A 21,994-nucleotide genomic window follows, 5' to 3' on the forward strand; every position below is an offset into this window, starting at 1 on the left:
GTGTCATTTTTTCTGGCACACTTCCCTAACACAGACATCAAATTGGACTAGGCTTAATGGCGTTCGTAAGAAATCTGTTGGCACGAGGGGACTTTGTCACTCTTTCTGGCGTACTTCCCAAGCAAGGACATCAAAACGGTCTAGGTTTAATCGCGGTGTTAAGAAATCGTGTTGAAATGAGGAGACTTTGTCACTTGTTTTGGCTTACTTCCCAAGCACAGATATCAAATTGGTATAGGTTTAGATCATCGCAAAGAATCTTCCAACCAATCACGAAGCGAGAATTCTGGTAAAACATAGGTTCATTATTTTCAATTTTTCAATCGTTCAACATCAAGAATCCATACTTTTCTTCATTTGGGCCAATTCTTAGAAGATTTTCCGATCGATTGGTGTAAGAATATTGAAAATCGATCGGAAAACCGCTGAGCGCTCAAAACCTATCATTTTTCGTGACGCTCGCTTTTTTCGATTTTTTAGAATGACACCCTATCTCAAAACTTGCCGTAAGACGTAGTCCTACGTCAAAAAAATTCATCCAAATCGGTCCTCTAGATACTGAGGTACACGCACCATCTAAAATTGAAAAAGCCTATAATTAAAAAAGAAGAAAACTTATCCAATTTAATTCTACTATGCGTATTTTATTCACGACAGATACGTATTTCGCCTACGACTTGCAGGCTTCCTCAGTGTCTGTTTTCGAACTAAATTAGCCAAAGCGCACCATCGCTGAAAACATATGGTTTCGAGGAGAGCGCGTTTAAACTATTGTACAGCATTGCAATTCCCCTCAAGTGATCCCACAGTTTTACTGCAAATTCTTAACGAGATCACGTTCCGAAAAATACTTTGGGCTCAACATTTCTGAAGATAAAAGGCTTCTGAAAATGCAAATCAAACAAGTTTTTCGACTTTCCAGTGAGGGCCCCCCTTAAATATCAACCCTGCCCAAGAACTTTGCACACGATTTTTTGTGTGCTTTCAAATATTCTATAAATTTATCAGTAGATTACATACACATGCACATGTGTTGATAATAACTACCATTACTGCCCATAAAAGCTTAACAGTCCCATGTGATTTTCACCACTTTTGGGATAAGCCGTGGGATCATCTTTAAATTGTTCATGCTTTCAATATTTCAAATAGTAATGTTATGTTTGTTCCTAATATTTTGAAAATAATATCAAACTATGTCAGTCACAAGTTACAAATAAACGCATTACAGTCTTAGTAGTGAAAATATAACAATAAACATCTGCTTTTAGGAAATGCCTGGACCGATTTGACTGAATAACTACCAAACGCAAAGTTTTGTGGCCTAGAATAATTCTATTGAACAAAATATGGAACGGATGTACGGCTCCGAAGATATGTCTGGAACAAGTTCCGGAATATATGAAACTTGAACATAGAAGCACCTTGAATCATAACAAACCCGTCATGCGACATCTCGCTCGATACTCGATATTGCAAAACTAGACCATTCATTGGTAGTCGTATAAAATGTTTAAGACATCATCGACCACGTCTGAACACGTCCGGGAACGTTCCGGATCGGGGATCAATTTCTGAATTGAACTAAAATAAAACTTGTGACATCTTTAAGTACTCAAAATTGCAAAAGTAGTTCATTTGTCGTCATATAAAGTGTCCAGGATTACATTGGCCACAGCCGGACCCGTTCTAGAAACCTTCCGAATACTTCCAGGAAAATGGTTAGTTTCTAACTTAAACCAAACCCCAGAATGCGACGCCGCTATTAACTCGAAATAACAAATTACAAATTACAAATAAAAGGAAATCATTTTTGGATTGATTTGAAATATATTTGAATAATATAACCAGTATATTACATAGACATGCGTATGTATTGATGATAACTGCCATGTTATCAAAATGCTGAATTATGTTCCGAAGGCGTGTCGAATTCTAACTCAAATGACAAATGAGATGGTATAACAAAGGTTCCTTTCATCAATGATGGATTAAATCTGTTTTTTTATTAACGTCTTCTCCAGTTGTGTTTAATTATGGTGATTCAGAAACCTCCTCGTTATATTGCAGGTTCCAAGAACCACCGCTTTTGGATATTGTCCAAAGTTTTTTGCAGTTCCAGCTCTTTTAGGGAACGCTGTAGACTACAGGGCACTACTCCGGTAGCTGAGATGGCCACGGGAACTATCCACCTTTTCGTGCGCTTAATTGCGGCTGTTAGGTACACTTTTCGGCAATTTATTTGCTTTTAGGAACTCCCGTACGCTTGAAAGTTTTACAACAACAATCAAGACTGGAAATATCAACTTGACGTGACTAAAGTTTCCAAAGGCATGCTAACGTTTTCCGAAAGTTGTACCAACTAGCCGCCATAACGCACGCGAAAATGTGGATACGGTCGCCCTCAAGGTGCCACATCTTCTTTAACTCCTCGGCCAAGTCGTAGTACTTCGTTATTTTGGCCAAGAATGTTGACTGGACATTGCGATCCAGTGGTACAGCAATGTCTATGAGGGTAACGTGCTTCCTCCTTTTGTCGTAGATCACATCGTCGGGACGATTGGCACGTTAAAGGACGTCCTAATTAATCTCACGATTCCAGTACAACTTTATGCAGCTATTTTCCAGAACGGGGCTGGGCAGGTACTTCTAGTAAGGTACGTAACAATTTACCAAGTTGTGCTTCAAGGTGAGTTGTTGGTGCACAATTTTGGCAACTGCATTGTGGCGTCTAAGATAAGCCGCTTCGGCTAAGGCTGGACAGCCTGCAATCACATGCTCGATCGTTTTCCCTACTGAATTGCACTTTTGACAACGGTCTTTTATATCTTCGTGCAATATGTATCTGCGGTAGTTCTTCGTCGCAATAACTCGGTACTGAATGGTTACCATGAAGCCTTCTGTCTTCGAAAAGAGATCACCTCGCACCAACCACGCATTCGATGCCACTTTGTCTATATGCGCTTGCTCTAACTGATGGGGGTGCGTCCCATGTAGTTCCTTTGCTTTCCACGTTTTGACCTTTTCTGGTACGGTTTTTAGTTCGCGGTTCAGCTGGTAATGCTCCTGCGCCAGATGCAGAGTGCTGAATCCGTGGTCTGCTTCACAAACAGTGCGATAGATAACATGGCGAGTCTGGCTATCTATGAAATATCTCCGCAATTGCTGGATTTGGGATACGGCTAGTGAGGTCATGGGCTAAGGCACTTATAGCGGTACCTGCTCGCTTTGTCAGTACTGGCGTTCAGGTATTGTGGTTTTTCATGGAAACTAAACAGAGCCCACTGTTGAGCCACACCACACCCATAGACCATCCCCGCTGCTGGTCCGGGATTGCTTATTTAATTCGCAACTAACCATTATATCTAATGGCCGTTAGTTATCCGCAACCTACAACCCGCTCGGCCGCTTGCAGCTAAGCGCCATTGAGTCCTCACCTACTCGAACGGTACCGAGTTATTATTATTATTATTATTATGTATAAGTATTATTATGCATAAGTAGTGAAATATATGCTTGTCTATTAATAATATTGCTTGTTAACGTAAAACTTACGTTTGCCATACTAATATTCCAATCTATAATTTCTTACTTTATTAAATGATTGAACTAAATCTAAATGAGTAATGCGAGAGGGAGAACAAGGTGTACTGCAAAAAAGTTAACGTGAACAAGTAATCAAAAAGCCAAACTTTGTATTTCATTACTTTTATGCAAGAACGAGAAACATGATACTTTTATTCACTCTTTTGCGCACACACTTTTGCGAAACACTTGAACATCACGATGAAAAAGAGAGCTAGCACTATAGCTAGATCTCTTTTAAATCTGCCTCCCTCGCGTAAACTCAAAAAAGAGTAATTCAAATTAGTATGTAATTATGTCGAGCAGTCTTGAATTGCTAGAACTAAAGAATATCAATAAAAGGCTATAAATGACAATTTTTGAGAGACGGATTAGTCCCAATCCAACCAAGGGATACTAATGAATGTACCTGAGTGTTGAAGCCAAAATGTTAGTCCCTCAAATGATGTTTTCTACAACTATTGGCCACTTTCGCAGATATTATAGCACGAAAAAGTACTATTTTTCGGCAAAAAAGTCATTAAACTAACATGAAGCATCAAGATATTGTTATGACAAAACGAAGTCTCTAAAACATAGTGGGCCTTCAAAATCCCATCAAAAAAGTTAAATGGATTTTTTTAGATGTTGTTCATGCAAAAAATATTGTAGATAGTTTATTTGAAAAGATAGAGCAAAAGTGTCTTCGACAAAGATTTTTCAACCACTGTGCAGTGCCCTACAGTCAACCAAAAAAGTATTCGGACAGCAGCGCATAAAATTTTCTTTAAGTAATTTTGCACAGTATTTTTGCAAAGAATGGTAACACATATTTTTTAAAACAATGTTTAACTAAAGCATATTTAGATGCACAACAAAAATTCGGGGAAAAGCTTTCCGTTTTGAAGATAGGGTACATATAGTTTGAATTGCTCAAAAATGCAGCCAAAAAAGTATTCGGACAGTTAACTATTAGTTGAAACAAATGTCCTTTCTCGCTCAATTACTACCTTGTATGACCATTTACGTTCTTGATGACCTGTTTTAATCTGTTTGGGATAAAATTAACAATTTTTCAAATATCCCTCTGTGAATTGCTGACCATTTTTTTTACAAGAGCTCGGTTTAAGTCATTGTGATAAGAAATCGGATGATTTCTCATTTAGAAATGAAATTATCTGAAAAGATGTTCAAAAGGGTTCAACTCTAGACTGAATACTGATGTTTCGATAGCTGTAGGACAATTGTATGGTGCCTACCGCTTACAATTATCAACAGTATGTTTAGATTCAACATCCCGGTACAATATGTATGTACCACACAATTACAATTTTGCTTTAATTTCACCTAAAATTGTTCAGATAGTTGAGTTTACATTTAGTTCTATCCAAAAATACATATCTTTGCTGCCTCGGAGCTTTCCATGCCCCCCAACAAGGTATGACATCAACAACCCTTATGCAAGAATAACTAAAAGAGAAGTGTTACAAGAGAAAAATCACTCGTCACCAAGTAAACAAGTAATGCGGTTAGTGTCATGCCTTGTTGGGATGCATGCAAAGGTCCGAGGTAGCAAAGATATATATTTTTGGATAGAACTAAGTGTAAACTCAATTATCTGAACCATTTTAGGTGAAATTAAAGCAAAATTGTAATTGAGCGGTACATACATATTCTACCGGGATGTTGAATCTAAACATACTGTCGATAATTGTAAGCGGTAGGCACCATACAATTGTCCTAGAGCTATCGAAACATCAGTATTCAGTCTAGATTTGAACCTTTTTGAACATCTTTTTAGATAATTTCATTTCTAAATGAGAAATCATTCGATTTCTTATCACAATGACTTAAACCGAGCTCTTGTAAAAAAAATGGTCAGCAATTCACAGAGGGATATTTGAAAAATTGTTAATTTTATCCCAAACAGATTAAAACAGGTCATCAAGAATGTAAATGGTTCTACAAGGTAGTAGTAGAGCGAGAAAGGACATTTGTTTCAACTAATAGTTAACTGTCCGAATACTTTTTTGGCTGCATTTTTGAACAATTCAAACTATATATACCCTATCTTCAAAACGGAAAGCTTTTCTCCGAATTTTTGTCTAAATCTAAATATGCTTTAGTTAAACATTGTTTTAAAAAATATGTGTTACCATTCTTTGCAAAAATACTGTTCAAAATTACTAAAAGAAAATTTTATGCGCTGCTGTCCGAATACTTTTTTGGTTGACTGTATATGTTTTTATAAACCACGTAAATATTATAAAAGATAAGGTGTTGATGGTTTAATGACGCTTACAAATATTTACACACTCTAGGACAGAAAATACAATTATTACACGCAGTAGGTTCTTGTGAATTTTACTGTTAAATAAGGATTTTGAGGAATAAAGAAATATAGTCAACTTAATTCTAGATAATCTTCAGAAATTAAAAAATATTAATTTTTGCAGTAGAAAGACCATTTTACTTCGCTAGGTGGATTCGGGGTTTTTGAGTAAAAAGTAAATTTATAAACTTTGACTTTTTTTACAGACAACTGGCTAAAGTTTCGCAGTCAACTAGAGGTGTTGTTATATTGTTGTGTGAATTACATGTTGCTCGTCTCATACTGTCCGAAGCACAACAAATGAGGATGTTTAACGGACATTTTATATGGCTATGGGCTGATACAACGACTACTACTGAATTTCATGATCCCATGTTAAAACCGTTTGGACTATTTGGAGCCAGCCCTGAAGAAGACACACATGCTCAGCTATATTTTTTAAATTCCGATACAGAAGAAGACTTTTACGATGCTACAGATATTGTTCAACAGTCACATATTGCTGATTTAATTGATCGTAAAATGGACTTCGAGATTTTTGATTACAAGCAGAAAAGAAATCGAACTAAAATCGAAAATAGGAACGTATTCAATGTTGCTGATTCTAACGAAGTGAATCCAGCAAATGAGTACCTAACATTAGCCGATGGAAAACATGATACTAGGCAAAACATAGGCAACAGCTATAATATATACCAAGACAATTTAAATTTATCTATTTTAGACAGTAGTCCTTCAAATGGAGACCTAATCAAAAACATGCGTACAAATAAAATAGTGAAGAATAATGTAACATACCAAAACATATTTGAAGGTGCTACACATGGTTCGATTATTGAAAACGATTCTAATCAACGTCAGAGTGCTGGTGTGCGCAGTTTATTCGAGGATCAATCGGTAGAAGAGAACAGTTTTGCAGACATAAAAATTAAACGGGCCGATATTTTTCGCAACTATTATAATGTATCGTCACACGTATTGTTCCATCATTTTCAAGATTTTCCCATAGGACTGCTTGCCATGAGGCCAATGATGATGAAGGTAGATCGCCATTTCATCAGATCCACAGTACGTTTATTTGCTTCCACGTGGGCTAAAGTGGAGCAAAATGTGGAAAATAACAAAAAGCTGTTGAAAGACAAGTCCTTCGATAAACATAAAAAGTACAAGCGTTCTGCTAAAAATTACGAAATACAATCGTCAACTGACAGTAGCATAGAAGTTAATTTAAACGACGTACTGCGAAATAAAGTTAACAGTAATATTATTCGTCATAGCAACGACAAAGCAAACAATAAAATTAAATCTATAACTGAGAAACGAATCAAAACAGCATATGATTCCAACGACAAATTGTTTATTTCTAAAATAAGTAAATCTTTCTTGAATAGCTCAATTCAAAGCAATAACACACCTGTTAAATTGGTGACTGTGCCATCTAAACTAAAACGACAACAGACTTGGTGGTCATCTAAAGGCTATAAGAGTCTAGTTCGTGGAAAGGATCGAACTAATACTAAAGGAGGTGCTCCGAGATATCAAAATGGTTGCTACGGGACAATTAATCATGGCGAATTAAAAAAGGCAGAACTATTTACAAGGTAAAATTTCAAATAGATAATTTAAAGTTCTATATTTTTTGAATAGCTAAAAAAAAGTGTGAAGGTCTGTGTCTGTGTCTGTGAGGGGTCACGAACGATGGGCTCAGGTAGAATTACGAATGCAGGTTCAATTCTACAAAGCTTGAAATTTTGCAAATGTTTGCCACGCAAATTTTAAATTTACTGTATTGGAATAAATGCTCTGGAACATTCCTATAAATTTGATACAAGAAGCCAAGTTTAAATTTCCTAAATGCTCGTACTCCGTATATACGTTATAACCGCTTCTTAGAGTTTTATATCGTCAGGCCATAATAAAACTTCTTCTGGTGATTGGTGATGAAGTCAACTTTAGGTAACTGACTTGAAACGAATGCCAGTTAGGTTTAAGGATCTTGCTCAAAACATAAAACATTTATTATAGGACGCACAACTTATGGTTGAACCGAAAAAATAAATAATTAATCTGGGTTATCATTTACCTCTGATTCACTTTCGTCAATTTCTATTCCAATACAGGGATACCTCGATATAAGACAATAGCGGTCGCTAATTTTGCTTTGTGTCGTGTGTTTACGTTTTGTTTTGTTTGCATTTATGCTAAGAGGTGCTAGGGTAGTTGATCCAATAGTTGTGGTAGTACCAATAGTTGCGCTACTATTCATTGTTAATGCATATTTTCGTTACCGTAGCATTTTAGATAAAACAATTACATTCATTATATGAAACAGGCTTTTAGAAGTATTGGTAGTTAGACTACACCATTTAAAATTAAAGCATTATTGGCTAAAATGCCAATTTTCCAAAATCTAACGCGCAGTTGGAGCGCACAACTTTAGGCGCTCATCTATAGTTTTGTTACGATGTTTTTTCACTTAGCAACCTAGCAATGTATATGGAATAACACAATTAAAGGAACATCAAACTTAATTAAGGAAACATTAGCGCAATTGTTGGTACAATATAGTTGAATGAATTGTCATTTTTTCTTTATAAAGCTTCTGGTACAACGAAAGCAATTGTCTTGCCTTGTGACAAATACTTTGTATTTGATAAATTTATATCCCACAAGCATTAATTGAAGCATATACCTGAATAAACAAGCAAAATGAAGTTATATTGTGCTTAGTGGCGCAACTAATGGATCATCTACCCTACTCTATTGATTTCGAGTAACAATATTGGAAGAAAAATAGGTAAAAATGAGTTTTTGACACTCAAAAAAATCTGTGCATATCTGTACTTTTTGACAAAAATCTGTAATCTGTACCATACAGTATCTGTACCAAAAAATTGGAAAAATCTGTACTTTTCCAGATAAATCTGTACATGTGGCAACACCGGCCAGCATCCCTCCAACGAGTTCTGCCGAAGTGCTCAGGTATTCTTACAACTGATCTTCTACAGGCCATAGTAAAAACAGCAAGTGGGCTTTATAAACGCCGGCGGTAATGTTGGCTGTAGTCGAAATCGAAATTTCCTGATCGCTGCAATCGCTACCTTTGCTACATGTAGCAAAATGTATGTACTACTTTGATACATGCTATCCCTATTATCGGTCGCAACTTCGCCATCCACTTACGAAATAGTTCCAAGGAATTGATAGAAAAATCTCTGAAGTCTATTGAAAATTAAACGTATACAATGATACTACCCAGCTAGCATTTTCATATGTATATAAAAGATAAAAGCAGCATTACGTACAGATATACATGTTAATAAATCGTATTTGCGGCGCAAAATTGGCATATTCGTACTATTTTGGAGGCGATATAGCTGATTAGAAATAATTTGAACTATGTAAGTATTTATATGCGATAATATCCGATCAAGCGCGACTCGCTTCGTACTGCAAAACAAGTTTGTGCTGAAAATCGTATGTATGTCGGTTGTTATCATTATCATTTCGTTACACGCGCCAATTTCGATTTATAGACATACTAAAACCTACAATATTTCACTCGAATAATAATGCCACTTGGTGAAAAACTTATGAAACTCTTTCCACCGTTTGGATGATTTTGGTTTGCGGATCAACTTTGCTGAAAACAGTAATTTTTTTTTATTGGAGGAATCCCGAGATATACCGACATAAAGTTAACGGTTCACAGGCGTTGTATAAAATACAACAGCGCGAGTAGCGCAGGGTTATATACGATAAAAAATCAACTTGAGCCCACTTTATCAAGCTTTAGTTACGATTTCAAATTTGTTAAGAGATATTTACTATAATTTTCGTATGAGTCGGTGCTAGCTGGGTGCTTTGATACATGTTACATACAGCTTGAGCAGGTGTACTTGAAGAATCGTATTATTACATGGATATATGCTACTATCGCTATAAAGAGACTTAAGACCCGCACAGAACTGGTACTTTATGGTTACGGTTGCGTAAATCTGACAGATAATCTGTTAAATTGTATGAAATAACTGTCAGATTTACGCAACCGCAATCATAAAGTATCAATTCTGCGCTGGCCTTTACGTAGCCCTACATCGCCTATGCGGTCGTGGTCGTGTCGTGCCGTTTTAATAATTGGGTCCTAAAATTTGTGATAAAAAGATGATTTTTTTAGAAGGAACGATAAAGCTTCCCATTATGACTACCAGAGTATAGTTTTTTCTTTTTTAAAAAGATGCAGAGCATTAAAAATTAAAAAACAAAAATATTGTAATTTATTCTCCCTTGACATTAGAGATCTTCCTTGACATAACGAAAATAACACGTTTCTGGCAACAATGATAACTTTTTGTCACTGGCAACTCTGGTTTGACATTAGAGCAGTTGATCGTTTTGACAGTTACAGCTTCGCAGTTGTCTCTTGTGCTTGTCTGCGTTTTGCTGGTCGTGAGGAAGAGGAAGTGGAACATCAAATATGTACTAGTTATCTGATAAAAGTTTTGATTCGGGCAATGTATTCCAATCCATAGATTCACGGTGCTAGACTTTGTCCACATCTAGTTTGCGCTAAGAACGACTAAACGATGTCAAACTGATGGCCAACAGTATAATCTCGGTACAATTGACCCCGCAGAACAGTATGAAAAAAAAAACGCCAGCCGAAACTGACACCGTATAATCAATCAGATTGGTATGTTCTGCTACTCCGACGTAAATCAGCAGTAGGGCGAACGGCTGACCAAAAATTTCTGTGCGTTTCTAACCAAATGGTCGCATTTCGATGGCGGGTGTTGCATCCGAAAACTGACTTTTTGCAACTTTTGACTTTTTGATACACTTATCACATGAACGTGAAGGTAAACAAAAAGTTTTCCGTGACATTTCAAGACATACTATGGTTTCTTTTTATAATTCGTGTTGTCTAGACGTCGCTTGACACAACCATGCACAACTATAGTTTGTCTATATAAGGTTGCCAAAATGTTTAATTTTTGTTCAAAATTTTACAAAATTAAAAAAAAAAGTTTTTTAACGGCAATAGCCTAAAAATATGAAATTGAATATCAAAATATGTGTTCCTAACCCTAACCTCATCGATTCAAGCTAAAAACGACATAGGCCTTTAGGACCCAATTCTTGCTGCTCCACCTCCAGTATCCACAGCTTTAATGGTATAACGAAGGCTTATCGTCATCTTTCTGATGTCCAAATGCACATTGCACGAGCAACGTATTAAAAGGTTCAATGTACAAATGAGAGATTCTTTTTGCGTCACCTCTCTTACGCTTCCTACGGCGGCATAAACGCATTTCAACCCAATTTTTCTTAAAGATTAATTAGACAATAACACCAGCAACCGCTTCATGCTTAACAAATACTTTCAAGTGCATTTGCATCAGCGACATAAGCGTAAGAGATGAGACACAAAGAGAATCTCTCATTTGCACATTGGACTTTTGAAATGGTGCCCGAGATTGGATCGCTTAAGGTGAAATTAGTCGTTATCGATTCTGCAAATTTCAAAAGCAGTTTTTTGTTTGAAACAAAATATATTATTCATGAAAATATACTCGCTGTGTTCAAATCGGTAAGAAGAATGCAGTGAATATATATATTTTTGTTTCAAACAAAAAACTGCTTTTGAAATTTGCAGAATCGATGATGAGATGACTAATTTCACCTTCATGTACTGCTTAACGAGTACAATTTATCTACTAGATTTGTTGCCTCTTCCAGCTTATTTTTTTCTGGCACTGGCATTACTTTCGCTTCAGAGGGTTCACTGCCGCTAATTCCTAGCTTTCATCTGGTAGCAACTTTGGATGCTTCTTACTGCCATTGTCACTCGACTTTTTGGCAGCAGTATTAGATCTCTGGGAGGGTCTCTATCCGCGCCTGTGGAAGAGGTTACAAGATGATACATAATTTAACAGCGCCCTTACTGTTAACACAGAGAACAGGCTACCAGGCTCGAAGAAAGTAATTGATATTTTGTGTGTAAAATCTGCCGGTGGCGCCCTCCAGGAATTGTTTACCAAACGCATCAAAAAATATGTATGAATCTTTACGTATATTACTTTGTGTCGGAGTTACATAGTAGCGATGGCCAGACTTGTGAAAGCACGCACCGCTCCGGTAACCGTACTAAAACATTTCCCTCCGTTCATAGGTCACACGCTCCCGGTTCGGGTGTATTTCGCCTGCTCTCGTTTGAACTAATGTAATACCGCACCTCAGTGCCGAATTTTTCTTTTTATCACGCGTGTTCGGTGCGCTCCGGGCTGCTTCGGGCCAAAAATTCGATAATTTTTACTGAGCAGCAGCAGTTGATATGGCACAAACACGGCATTGTGGAAGGCACCCGCTACCGTTCACAAGTTTTTACCGTATCGCAGCATTTATATAGGCGAATAAACGCAAAACTAATTAAGCCCATTACTACATTTGGCTGTCCGAACTAGGAAAATGATGATCAGTTACAATTTTTCGCTGGACGGATATACAAATCAGAACATTTTTTATTTAAATCTCAGAAAAATGAATATTGCGAACATTAAATTTTCTGCAGCGGGTTAGAAATCGTATTTACGAGCTAGCGCACTGGTGGTTGCAAATGAAATGTGTACTTAGAACAAGTAAATTGTGATCCGAATTTAGTTTAGGTGTGTATGGTTATGTTTATAGGTGCGGGACCGAAAAATTTAGATCCAGATATCTGGATGAAAGTATTCTACTTAACTGTTTAAGGTAATTTTAATGGTTTTAAGCAAAATTATAACAATGTTTCATCCAAGGCATGCTGAATCAATGCCCTTATTTAGTATTTATTATATAATAAAATTTTAATAGTTTTAAATAAAATGCAGGCAAATAAAAATTATAGCAAGTATATATGTTATTTTCTAACCCAACCATAATATTTGATTGATTCCAAAGCGCGTATTTAAAAAAAATTCAAATTCGCTTCTGATGATTTTAGTTTTGCATGTGTTTTGACAGCTTGAAACAAAATTGTCATTATTTTTACCGCGGCACCAACTACTTGTCGAATGAAGCTTTTGTTCACCTATAGGTTCTTTTAGTTTGCGAGCGCAACCGTGCTAGCTTACACCAGCCGGCACTTGCTAGAGCACGGCTAAAGCACGGCTAGAGAACGGAGCCCGAACGTCCTGACAACTCAGTCACGTACACCGAATATTAACGAATAAGAAAGAAAGCAATGAACGAAATCATGCAAGCCGTCGTTGGGACGGTGCACCGGTGCTTAGCCGAAGACAAAGCACTTCGATCGGGTTTTTGTATTTTCGGGGAGCGTGCCAATATGCAGCAACGCACTGTGGTACCGCCATAGGCCAATAATCGAAAAAAAAATTGTTTTGTTTTACGGTTTCTAAAATTTTTTCGGATCTATTATAAACCCAAGAAGGCAAAAATAACACTTTCATCAAATATATTTGAGCGACAGTCTACATTTGAGCGTAAGATGTGATATAGTGTTTGACATTTTCAATATAAGCCTAAAAAGCAGGTGGTTTTTGGATTGTGTATATTGTCACCGTAAAGCAAATTTCAGCTGGTTTTCACCAAGGAACTTTGAAAAGCAGCTATTCCTTACAATTCAAGCTAGATATTTACTAGTATTTAATTCACTGTTGTGCGTGAGTTAAAAAGAAGTTTTGTAGTTACAGAGAATCTAAAACATTCAAATTGACTTTAGTTTTTAACTCTAATTCTACCCGAATCTAATCATCAAATTACTATCTACTGATTCATTTAAGTCTTACAAATGAACCTGTGAAGGTTTTAGCTGCTAATACTTGCTAATGAGTTTGGCACCTTCGACTTAAGGATTGATAGTTGAGAGGCATGGTACGATGACTTTGATCAAATTTTGATTCATTTTACTATACAGCCTCTGTCAAGCAGAATATCATATAGTAATGTATGAGGAATTTGTAAAGCTAGTTATTGTGTACAATATTGCAGAATAAAGTTTTACTGCATCTTTTGTATTTACAGTGCTACAATGCCGCTACTGTGTTGCTAACCAAATATACGTTCACTGGTTACCAACGGGATAGGAGCCGTATAGCATTGCACAGTGGTCCAGAAACGAAAGTTAAGTGGAAACTTACTTTTGCGGCTAAGCGTTTTATAATAGCTCCCTATGATGTTCAGCAAAGTTGTCCAACTCTAAAAGACAATTGATGCGAAATCAACGACTAAGTTCCAGTTTGGCTTGTAAACACATAATCCATAATAACTTTTTATAAGAAAGAGATAGAAGAATAATTTCTTCGACAAAGTTGTAGCTAAAGATTATATAAGTAACTTTGCCAAAGACATAGTAGGCGTATTTTTAGGCGTTTCTAACTTACAGGGTGTTTTACAACAAGACCTCTCAAAAATCACTTTTTCGCTGATTTCTTCAAATGCAGTGGTTTTATTGCATCATAATGTTTTACAAAGTTGGTTATCTTATCAAAAGACATATTTTTGTAGAACATTGTATGTTGAAAACTCATACGTATAACGAGTTCTAACGCTTTCCCTGTGTTTTTTAGTCTTTTTTGGAATAGAATATCTCAAAAAGGGGCAAACGAAAAAAATCAAACTTGGCCGTTTCTGAAAGCTTGGAGTTTTATCTCAAGCATATGTGAAAATAAAAAACTGGTTTTTTCTCTAACTCGAGTAATTTCAATTTAATTATTTCATGTTTGACCATTTTCTACAATGCAGTATTTTCCAATATCTTCTTGAAGACGATTAAAGTCAACATGTCAATAGTAAAAAAGAAATTTGTCGTATCTTGACACAATTTCTTCTGCTTGTCACGTAAAATAGTCTTCGAACTCCAGACATGACATCAGTTTTCTATCAGCACCAGCTGTTTTTGATAAATATCTATCTTTCAATTTTCATTATTTTGCAAATATGCTCAATCTACCATCAAAAATGTTTTAAAATTATTTTCAATAAAAAAGCAAAAAATATTGGTTATTTCATACGTAATATTGTTAACTGTTATTTTAGTTTTATGCCATTTTTTAATAGCATGTAAGTATATCAAAACAGGCAAAGAGGTAAAAGAGAAAAAAACCTATAGATCCTTTTCGAACTTCAACCACCTTGTATCAGTATATCGTTGATTTGGAAAAAAGCGTAGTCATTTATTTGAGAGATTCAATAAATGTTTGGTTTTCGAAATATTTTATTATTGTTAGCAATATAATAATTTATTATATTAATAATTGGTTTGCGCTTGGTGGAAGCCAGAGTACGTGTACAATAAGAACGATTTTGTATTGCAATGACTGGATCGGACGACAGCAGGAGGCGTTTGAACACATCCTCCAAATTAGCAATCCGGTTAAATTTTCTGACGTGAAATTCCCTGAACTTACAAATACATTTATTTCGCGTTTCCTGTACCTCTTCGCTTCATAACCCTATGAGTTGTGCCGTGGCCTTAATAATATCTGCGCCGTGTACTAACATTATATAGCTAATATGGAATTGAATGGGAAATAATCTCCTAAACTACCGAATTACTTTCACGAACATTTTAGATACTAATTTAAAATAACAGTAACGCTACCCTCAAATCTTTTGACAAAAAAACTCCAGGACTCTAAAAGGATTTGCTTGAAAATGTTCCTCCTTTTTTACTACGATCATAGTCATGTTCCTGTTCCTGAATACGTATAAGACATTAATTTTGACTTCTCAGCTTTCTGACACTAAAGCAATTTAAAAGATTACTTTAGACTAGAATCAGAAATATCAATATAAAATTTCATGTGCATATATCCAAATGAAGATTTCCATGACTATTTGTAAAATAATGAAAATTGTAAGACAGATATTTATCAAAAACAGCTAGTGCTGAGCTCCATTCGCAGAGATGACGATACGACAGTGATTATTTGAAATCCAGGATAACTGCTAACCAGAGTACAGTAGTTCTGTGGAGACCAAGGCCCTTCACTGTAACCACCGTCGAACTAACTACGCGCGCAATGAACCAGCCTGCCGCTGTATGCAGCTAATGAACAATTTTAGAAACATACTAAACTTAAACATGTCGTCTGATACTATTAAGAAAAAACTTTCTGACTATTTCTGAGAGGTCAATTTCATGTACACCACTGCATTTTATATTATTTTGTATTTGGTAGTATAATTTATATATATATGTATGGATTGGATGACGGGCGAAGTCCATATATCTTGACAATAAACAATTGTAAAAACTACCGTTATAAAAACTTATTTGATGAATATTTCAGCAGTGGTTCGAAAACTAGCACAAGGTCAAAAAACTAGATCTCTTAACTTATCCGGAGTTCGAAGACTATTTTACGTGGCAATCAGAAGAAATTGTGTCATGGTACGACAAATTTCTTTTTTACTATTTACATGTTCAAGAAGATATTAGAAAATACTGCATAGTAGAAAATGGTCAAACATGAAATAATTAAACTGAAATTACTCGAGTTAGAGAAAAAACCAGTTTTTTATTTTCACATATGTTTGAGATAAAACTCCAAGCTTTCAGAAACGGCCAAATTTGATTTTTTTCGTTTGCCCCTTTTTGAGATATTCTATTCCAAAAAAGACTAAAAAAACGCAGGAAAAACGTTAGAACTCGTTATACGTATGAGTTTTCAACATACAATGTTCTACAAAAATATGTCTTTTGATAAGATAACCAACTTTGCAAGACATTATGATGCAATAAAACCATTGCATTTGCAGAAATCAGCGAAAAAGTGATTTTTGAGAGGTCTTTTTATAAAACACCATGTAAGTTAGAAACGCCTAGAAGTACGCCTACTATGTCTTTGGCAAAGTTACTTATATAATCTTTAGCTACAACTTTGACGAAGAAGTTATCCTTCTATCTCTTTCTTATAAAAAGTTATTATGGATTATGTGTTCACAAGCCAAACTGAAACTTAGTCGTTGATTTCGCATTAATTGTCTATTAGAGTTGTACAACTTTGCTGAACATTGTGGGGAGCTATTTTGAACCACAAAAAACTTTCCACTTAATTTTCGCTGCTGGACCACTGTGCATTGTAAATACAAAATATACAACAAAGTCTTGTAAAGAAAAATTGTAGATGATAACTAGCTCTATAAATGCCCTCCGCACTTTTTCGAATTCTGTTTGGCTGAAGCGGTACACTTAAATAATCAAAGTCGAGCCAAAGTGAGTGCGCCATGCTTGATAGTTGAGAAGAGGAATTGAGACAACTAATGATGGCAATACAGCGAACAAATTCTTGAAATGCTCTGAGATTAGAAACAATTGGTTTAAAATTGAAATTACTTGAACGTTGTATAACTATTTTGTAGCACTCGTCCTCTGGGTACGCAATCGATACGGTAAAATTTAAGGAATAAGCTATAATTGGTTACCAAAACCTTTTGCAATGATTATTGCTAAGTTCAAATTCATTCATTGCAAGTTTAAACTTATTCTTCAAATCCAACAAACCAAAATTAGCTCAAGAATTGTTGGAACTATTACATATTTAGATTGAAGTTTGTAAAATACTTGGATAAATAACATAGACGCATTTGCATTTCAAATACTATCACTATATTGCTTGCAATTTTTGTTGCAGCAAAAATAAACATACAAAACTGATCAAAAATAAGTACAATAAGTATTTTGGAACTACATTTAAGCCAAAACAAAGAAAAACGTAACGTTAGTTTATTTAGAGAATGACAATAAAAAGTGTCTAGTAACAGTGCTCCTAAGTTAAAAGTATTAAATCATCCAAATGGAAATAATTGTAACGAAATCATAGACATACAACTTTGACGTGTGTTTTGGTTAAAAGAGACTTATTTTCGTCCATTTTGATGATGCTGGACTTCATTGTCATGAAAAATCCATTTATGGCCGCCCGTCCTAACAAATGGAACCACTGTGCAACGCCGCAGTGCGTTTTATCAAAAACACTCCATCAAGAAGACTGGAAACTGCGTCAAAAGTCGAGAGACAGTAAAAACAATGCTATCTGGCGAGTTTAAGTTGAGCCAATACATACTAGAATGTGTGTGTAAATTAGAATATGGATGCACACAAACATGAATGCAATGCATTGTCACTCTCGCACACATTTTTTCTTACCAATACATGCATACAAAGCTTCAACTTTTGCCGGGAGGGGTGCGGTGTTGCTTCTGTTACTTATCATTTGTATGGGCGCAAGGAAGAGATGCCAGTCTTCTTAATGGAATGTTTTTAGTTCTATAGGCGAACAAAAGCTTCATTCGACAAGTATTGTGCATCTACTTGATCGATGGATTCCGAGGGGAGTTCAGGTACTGTTTCAAACGTCCCAAAGGTAAAAAAATGACTTAATTGGCAACACAGTTCGTAATGTTTTATCGCCATAACTTGCAACACAGGCTCATTGCGTTTCTGTCGCAACCTTAATCGTGACTTCGTGTTAATCATACAAAAGCATTAAACAAATTGTTTTCGAATACGAACGTTATTGCTTTGTTATTGCTTGTTTGGATAATGAAGGATAAACTACGCTTTATTCACTATGAAATTTCGGCAAACCGGCGTTGAAAATACAAATTCATTTCATACTGAATTTCATTTCGTTTCTTCTGATAGAACGGTAATTCCTAGGTTTATTTACTTTGCTCGATTGGTTCCAATAATGAAACAGCGATGATGACACAATTTGACATTTTATCTGTCAAAAGCTAAAAACGACCCTTTTTACGACCGTTCAGAAACACGACTGTTTCAACCGTCGTGTCCAGTAAGGGAATGCGCGCACAATAGTTGGCGCCGCGGTAAAAATGATGATAGTTTTATTTCAAGCTGTCAAAACACATAGAAAATTGAAATCATCCGAAGTGAATTTAAAATTGTTTTTAAAATACGCGCTTTGGAATCTATCAAATGTTATGGTTGGGTTAGAAAATAACATATTTACTTACTATAATTTTTGTTTGTATGCATTTTATTTAAAACTATTAAAATTTTAATACAAACCAATAAGGACATTAACTAAGCATGTCTTGGATGAAATATATTTATAATTTTGCTTAAAACTGCTTTCATGATTATATCTGGATAAATTTGTCGGTCCCGCACCTATAAATATAACCACATATACCTAAACTAAATCCGGACCTCAATTTTCTTGTCCCAAATACACATTTCATTTGCAATCACCAGTGCGATAGCTAGTAAATAAGATTTCTAACCAGCTGCAGACAAGTTTATGTTCGTAATATTCATTTAACTGAGATTTAAATAAAAAATGTTTTTGTTTGTATCAAGGTTAGTCAAGTGTAGTGTTTAAATTTGTTTTTCACCCCCGCTGGGTTACCCTTGACGATCACCGAAATTTTCAAAGCGGAAACTGTTGAATGTATAAACAACGTCGATGGTTGCTAACCAATCGTTCCGCGCACTTCTGTTCTACAAACTGTGAAAACTAGATCACCTATTTTAACTCACCTTGGTTTGTATATCCGTCCAGCGAAAAATTTTAACTGATCATCATTTTCCTAGTTCGGACAGTCAAATGTAGGAGTCGCATGGACCACATAAGTTTCGCGTTTATTCGCCTATTATTAAAAGTACCCGTTGCGGTGCCTATCTGGACAGTTGAATCAATATATATAGAATGCCAGTGTCGCTGCAGTGCTCGTGGTAAACATCACACATTTGAAAATTACGTATTTACACTATATGCGCATATGTGTGAGTGATCGATTCGAAACGGGAATTTGATTGTCAAACTAAAAAGGCAACCCAATAAAAAATCCTTCTGCTTTTCCGTAAATCACGTAGAATAAATCACCCGATTTGGTCGTTTTGGGGTATTTCGTCGGTAGGAAAATTTTATATTGGGCAATTTGACAATGTACTTCCCGTATCCAAGACACGAACCAGCAACATGTTTGCCACCAAAATATCCATGAAACACCAGCGACACTGGCATTCTATATATATTGATTATACTACCTGGACGGATAGCAGCCGTGTCGCACCGAATGGTGTTTATATCAAGGGTAGAGTGACTATATACAGAGTGGCGACAATGTCAAAATTGGAATGATAATTATCTGTCAGTGTCATTCCAATCGAGCAGACAACCTATCCAACGCGTATGCAGGAAAGAGAAAGAAAAACCTAGGATAAACCGCATTGCATACATTTGGGATGACTTGGCGCCACTCTGTATATAGTCACTCTAATCAAGGGTATGTAATCATGCTATCTCTTTCTCATATAGGACTGAAGAGAGCATCCTTCAACTAGTTCGCCGGCAATTAGAATTTCCATTGAATAAAGCGTTAGCCGTCACTCGGACCGAAACGTCAGAAAAAACGGTTACAATTTACAAACCCCTGGTTAATAACAAGTCTGGCGATGGCATCCGCATCAGCGACATCATGTTTTATTTTGCCACTTACTGCTCGAGGGGTGCTCCATCGAGGGATTACCCGTTGATTACATAAAAACCTTTTACACACTTCTCATCAATTACCTGTTAATCTGTTCTCTGTGCTGTTAACATTTATTTAGTTGATCTATTGCTTTACATTTTGACATGTAACTTAATTTGTGCATCGCACCACCGATAACGATGATAACTGACTTTCGTTGGTAACATTTTTTTTCGTTGCAGATATTTACAAGAAAGTGCTGCAAGAAGCCTGAAGGGCCAACCGATTATGGCAGGTTATGTGGAGAAATCTTTGATAACCCATTTTGAAATACTTAATCTAGTTCCCGCATTTAAACTAGATGCTCCACGAGATGTGCGTCGAGATATACCAAAAAATGAAAACATGAACCAAAATTTAACCAAATGGCGCCGCGTAGGATTAATATCAGGAAAAAATGTGCATTTGGATACCATAGTATGGCCAAGCGGCGATATTGTTGTTACAGGTAAAAAAACGTGTCTATTATAAACTACCATCACCGCTCCTAATTCTGCGCATTTTTCTTTATATAAGTATTTTTTAACATTGTGCATGACTATGATCATTGCGTTATTGTTTTATAAATGTCTGTTGAATATTACGCCATTATTCACAAACGGGCCATAATATTTGAGAGCGAAATAATTTAACGTGAAACTGAAAATATTTTATATGACAGAAAACATCGTCGTTAGCACCAACGCTAAGATTGTCCTTCTAGAAAATTAATAAATTTATGATCTAAATTCTTTGCAATGATCAAATTACCCAGGCCAGCATAATTAGAAAGAATAATTTGTTTTAGTCACGTTTTAGACAAAAAGAGTGATTGCATGCATTGATTTTCTTAGAAAAATGCGATGCAATAATGCGCAGATTTAGGCACAGATTTTTTATTCATGTTCCAAATTCTGCGCAGTGATGTATTCTACGAAGAAATCGCGAAAGAATACGCCACCTCACCCAAATGGCTGAGGTATAGAGGCATGAAAATTCATGTAGAATCTTTAACTTGCATTGACTGGCATCCTGTGATGTGTCTCAGGGTCCGAACCTACGAGCGCCAATTCATGAAACCATGGCTTCTATTTTGAAGTAGGACTACTTTTTTGATTTATATATTGGGGTACACTTTAGAAAAACGAAAAGGGAACATGTAACGAAAAGTGGTTATAGTTTGCACGCTTATAACTCAGTCATCCGTCAATAGATTCTAGAGATATTAGTATCATATGATTGGAAATTTTTCAAAAAATCCATTACAACACAGTAGATTACATGTTTCCCTAACAGACGTTTAATAATTGAGAAAATATGAGTCGAATATTTAATATTCCATTATTTGCATTTTTTTGCCTTCCCACGTCAGTGCTTCCCTAGCACGGATGACAGAAATATATACGAGATGAGCTATGGGTTAATCTTCCTTTGTAGGAAACACATCGGCAAGCAGCTAGCTTGCGACACATCGGACAGCCAGTTTTCGAGTCACATCCGTGGCTTAATTTTAAAGATTGTATTTGAAACATTGTTTGCCTTGCCTCGGTGCGCGTCATCAGTCGCTCACCGCAATGTTGCCACATGTACAGATTTATCTGGAAAAGTACAGATTTT

The 21,994-nt window shown here is 35.9% G+C and overlaps 1 protein-coding gene across 1 annotated transcript in view; it reads left to right on the forward strand.

Moving 5' to 3' along the window:
- The window catches only part of LOC128735972 (uncharacterized), a 245,100-nt gene that overhangs the window by 48,026 nt on the left and 175,080 nt on the right, over positions 1 to 21,994 (forward strand). Inside the window, exons 6-7 of the mRNA XM_053830455.1 lie at positions 6,103 to 7,497; positions 20,581 to 20,846. Coding sequence (XP_053686430.1) covers positions 6,103 to 7,497; positions 20,581 to 20,846 — 1,661 coding nt within the window. The remainder of the gene's footprint in view (positions 1 to 6,102; positions 7,498 to 20,580; positions 20,847 to 21,994) is intronic.

The sequence above is a fragment of the Sabethes cyaneus genome, chromosome 2 (genome assembly GCF_943734655.1).
Source record: "Sabethes cyaneus chromosome 2, idSabCyanKW18_F2, whole genome shotgun sequence".
NCBI classification, from domain to species: Eukaryota; Metazoa; Arthropoda; class Insecta; order Diptera; family Culicidae; genus Sabethes; species Sabethes cyaneus.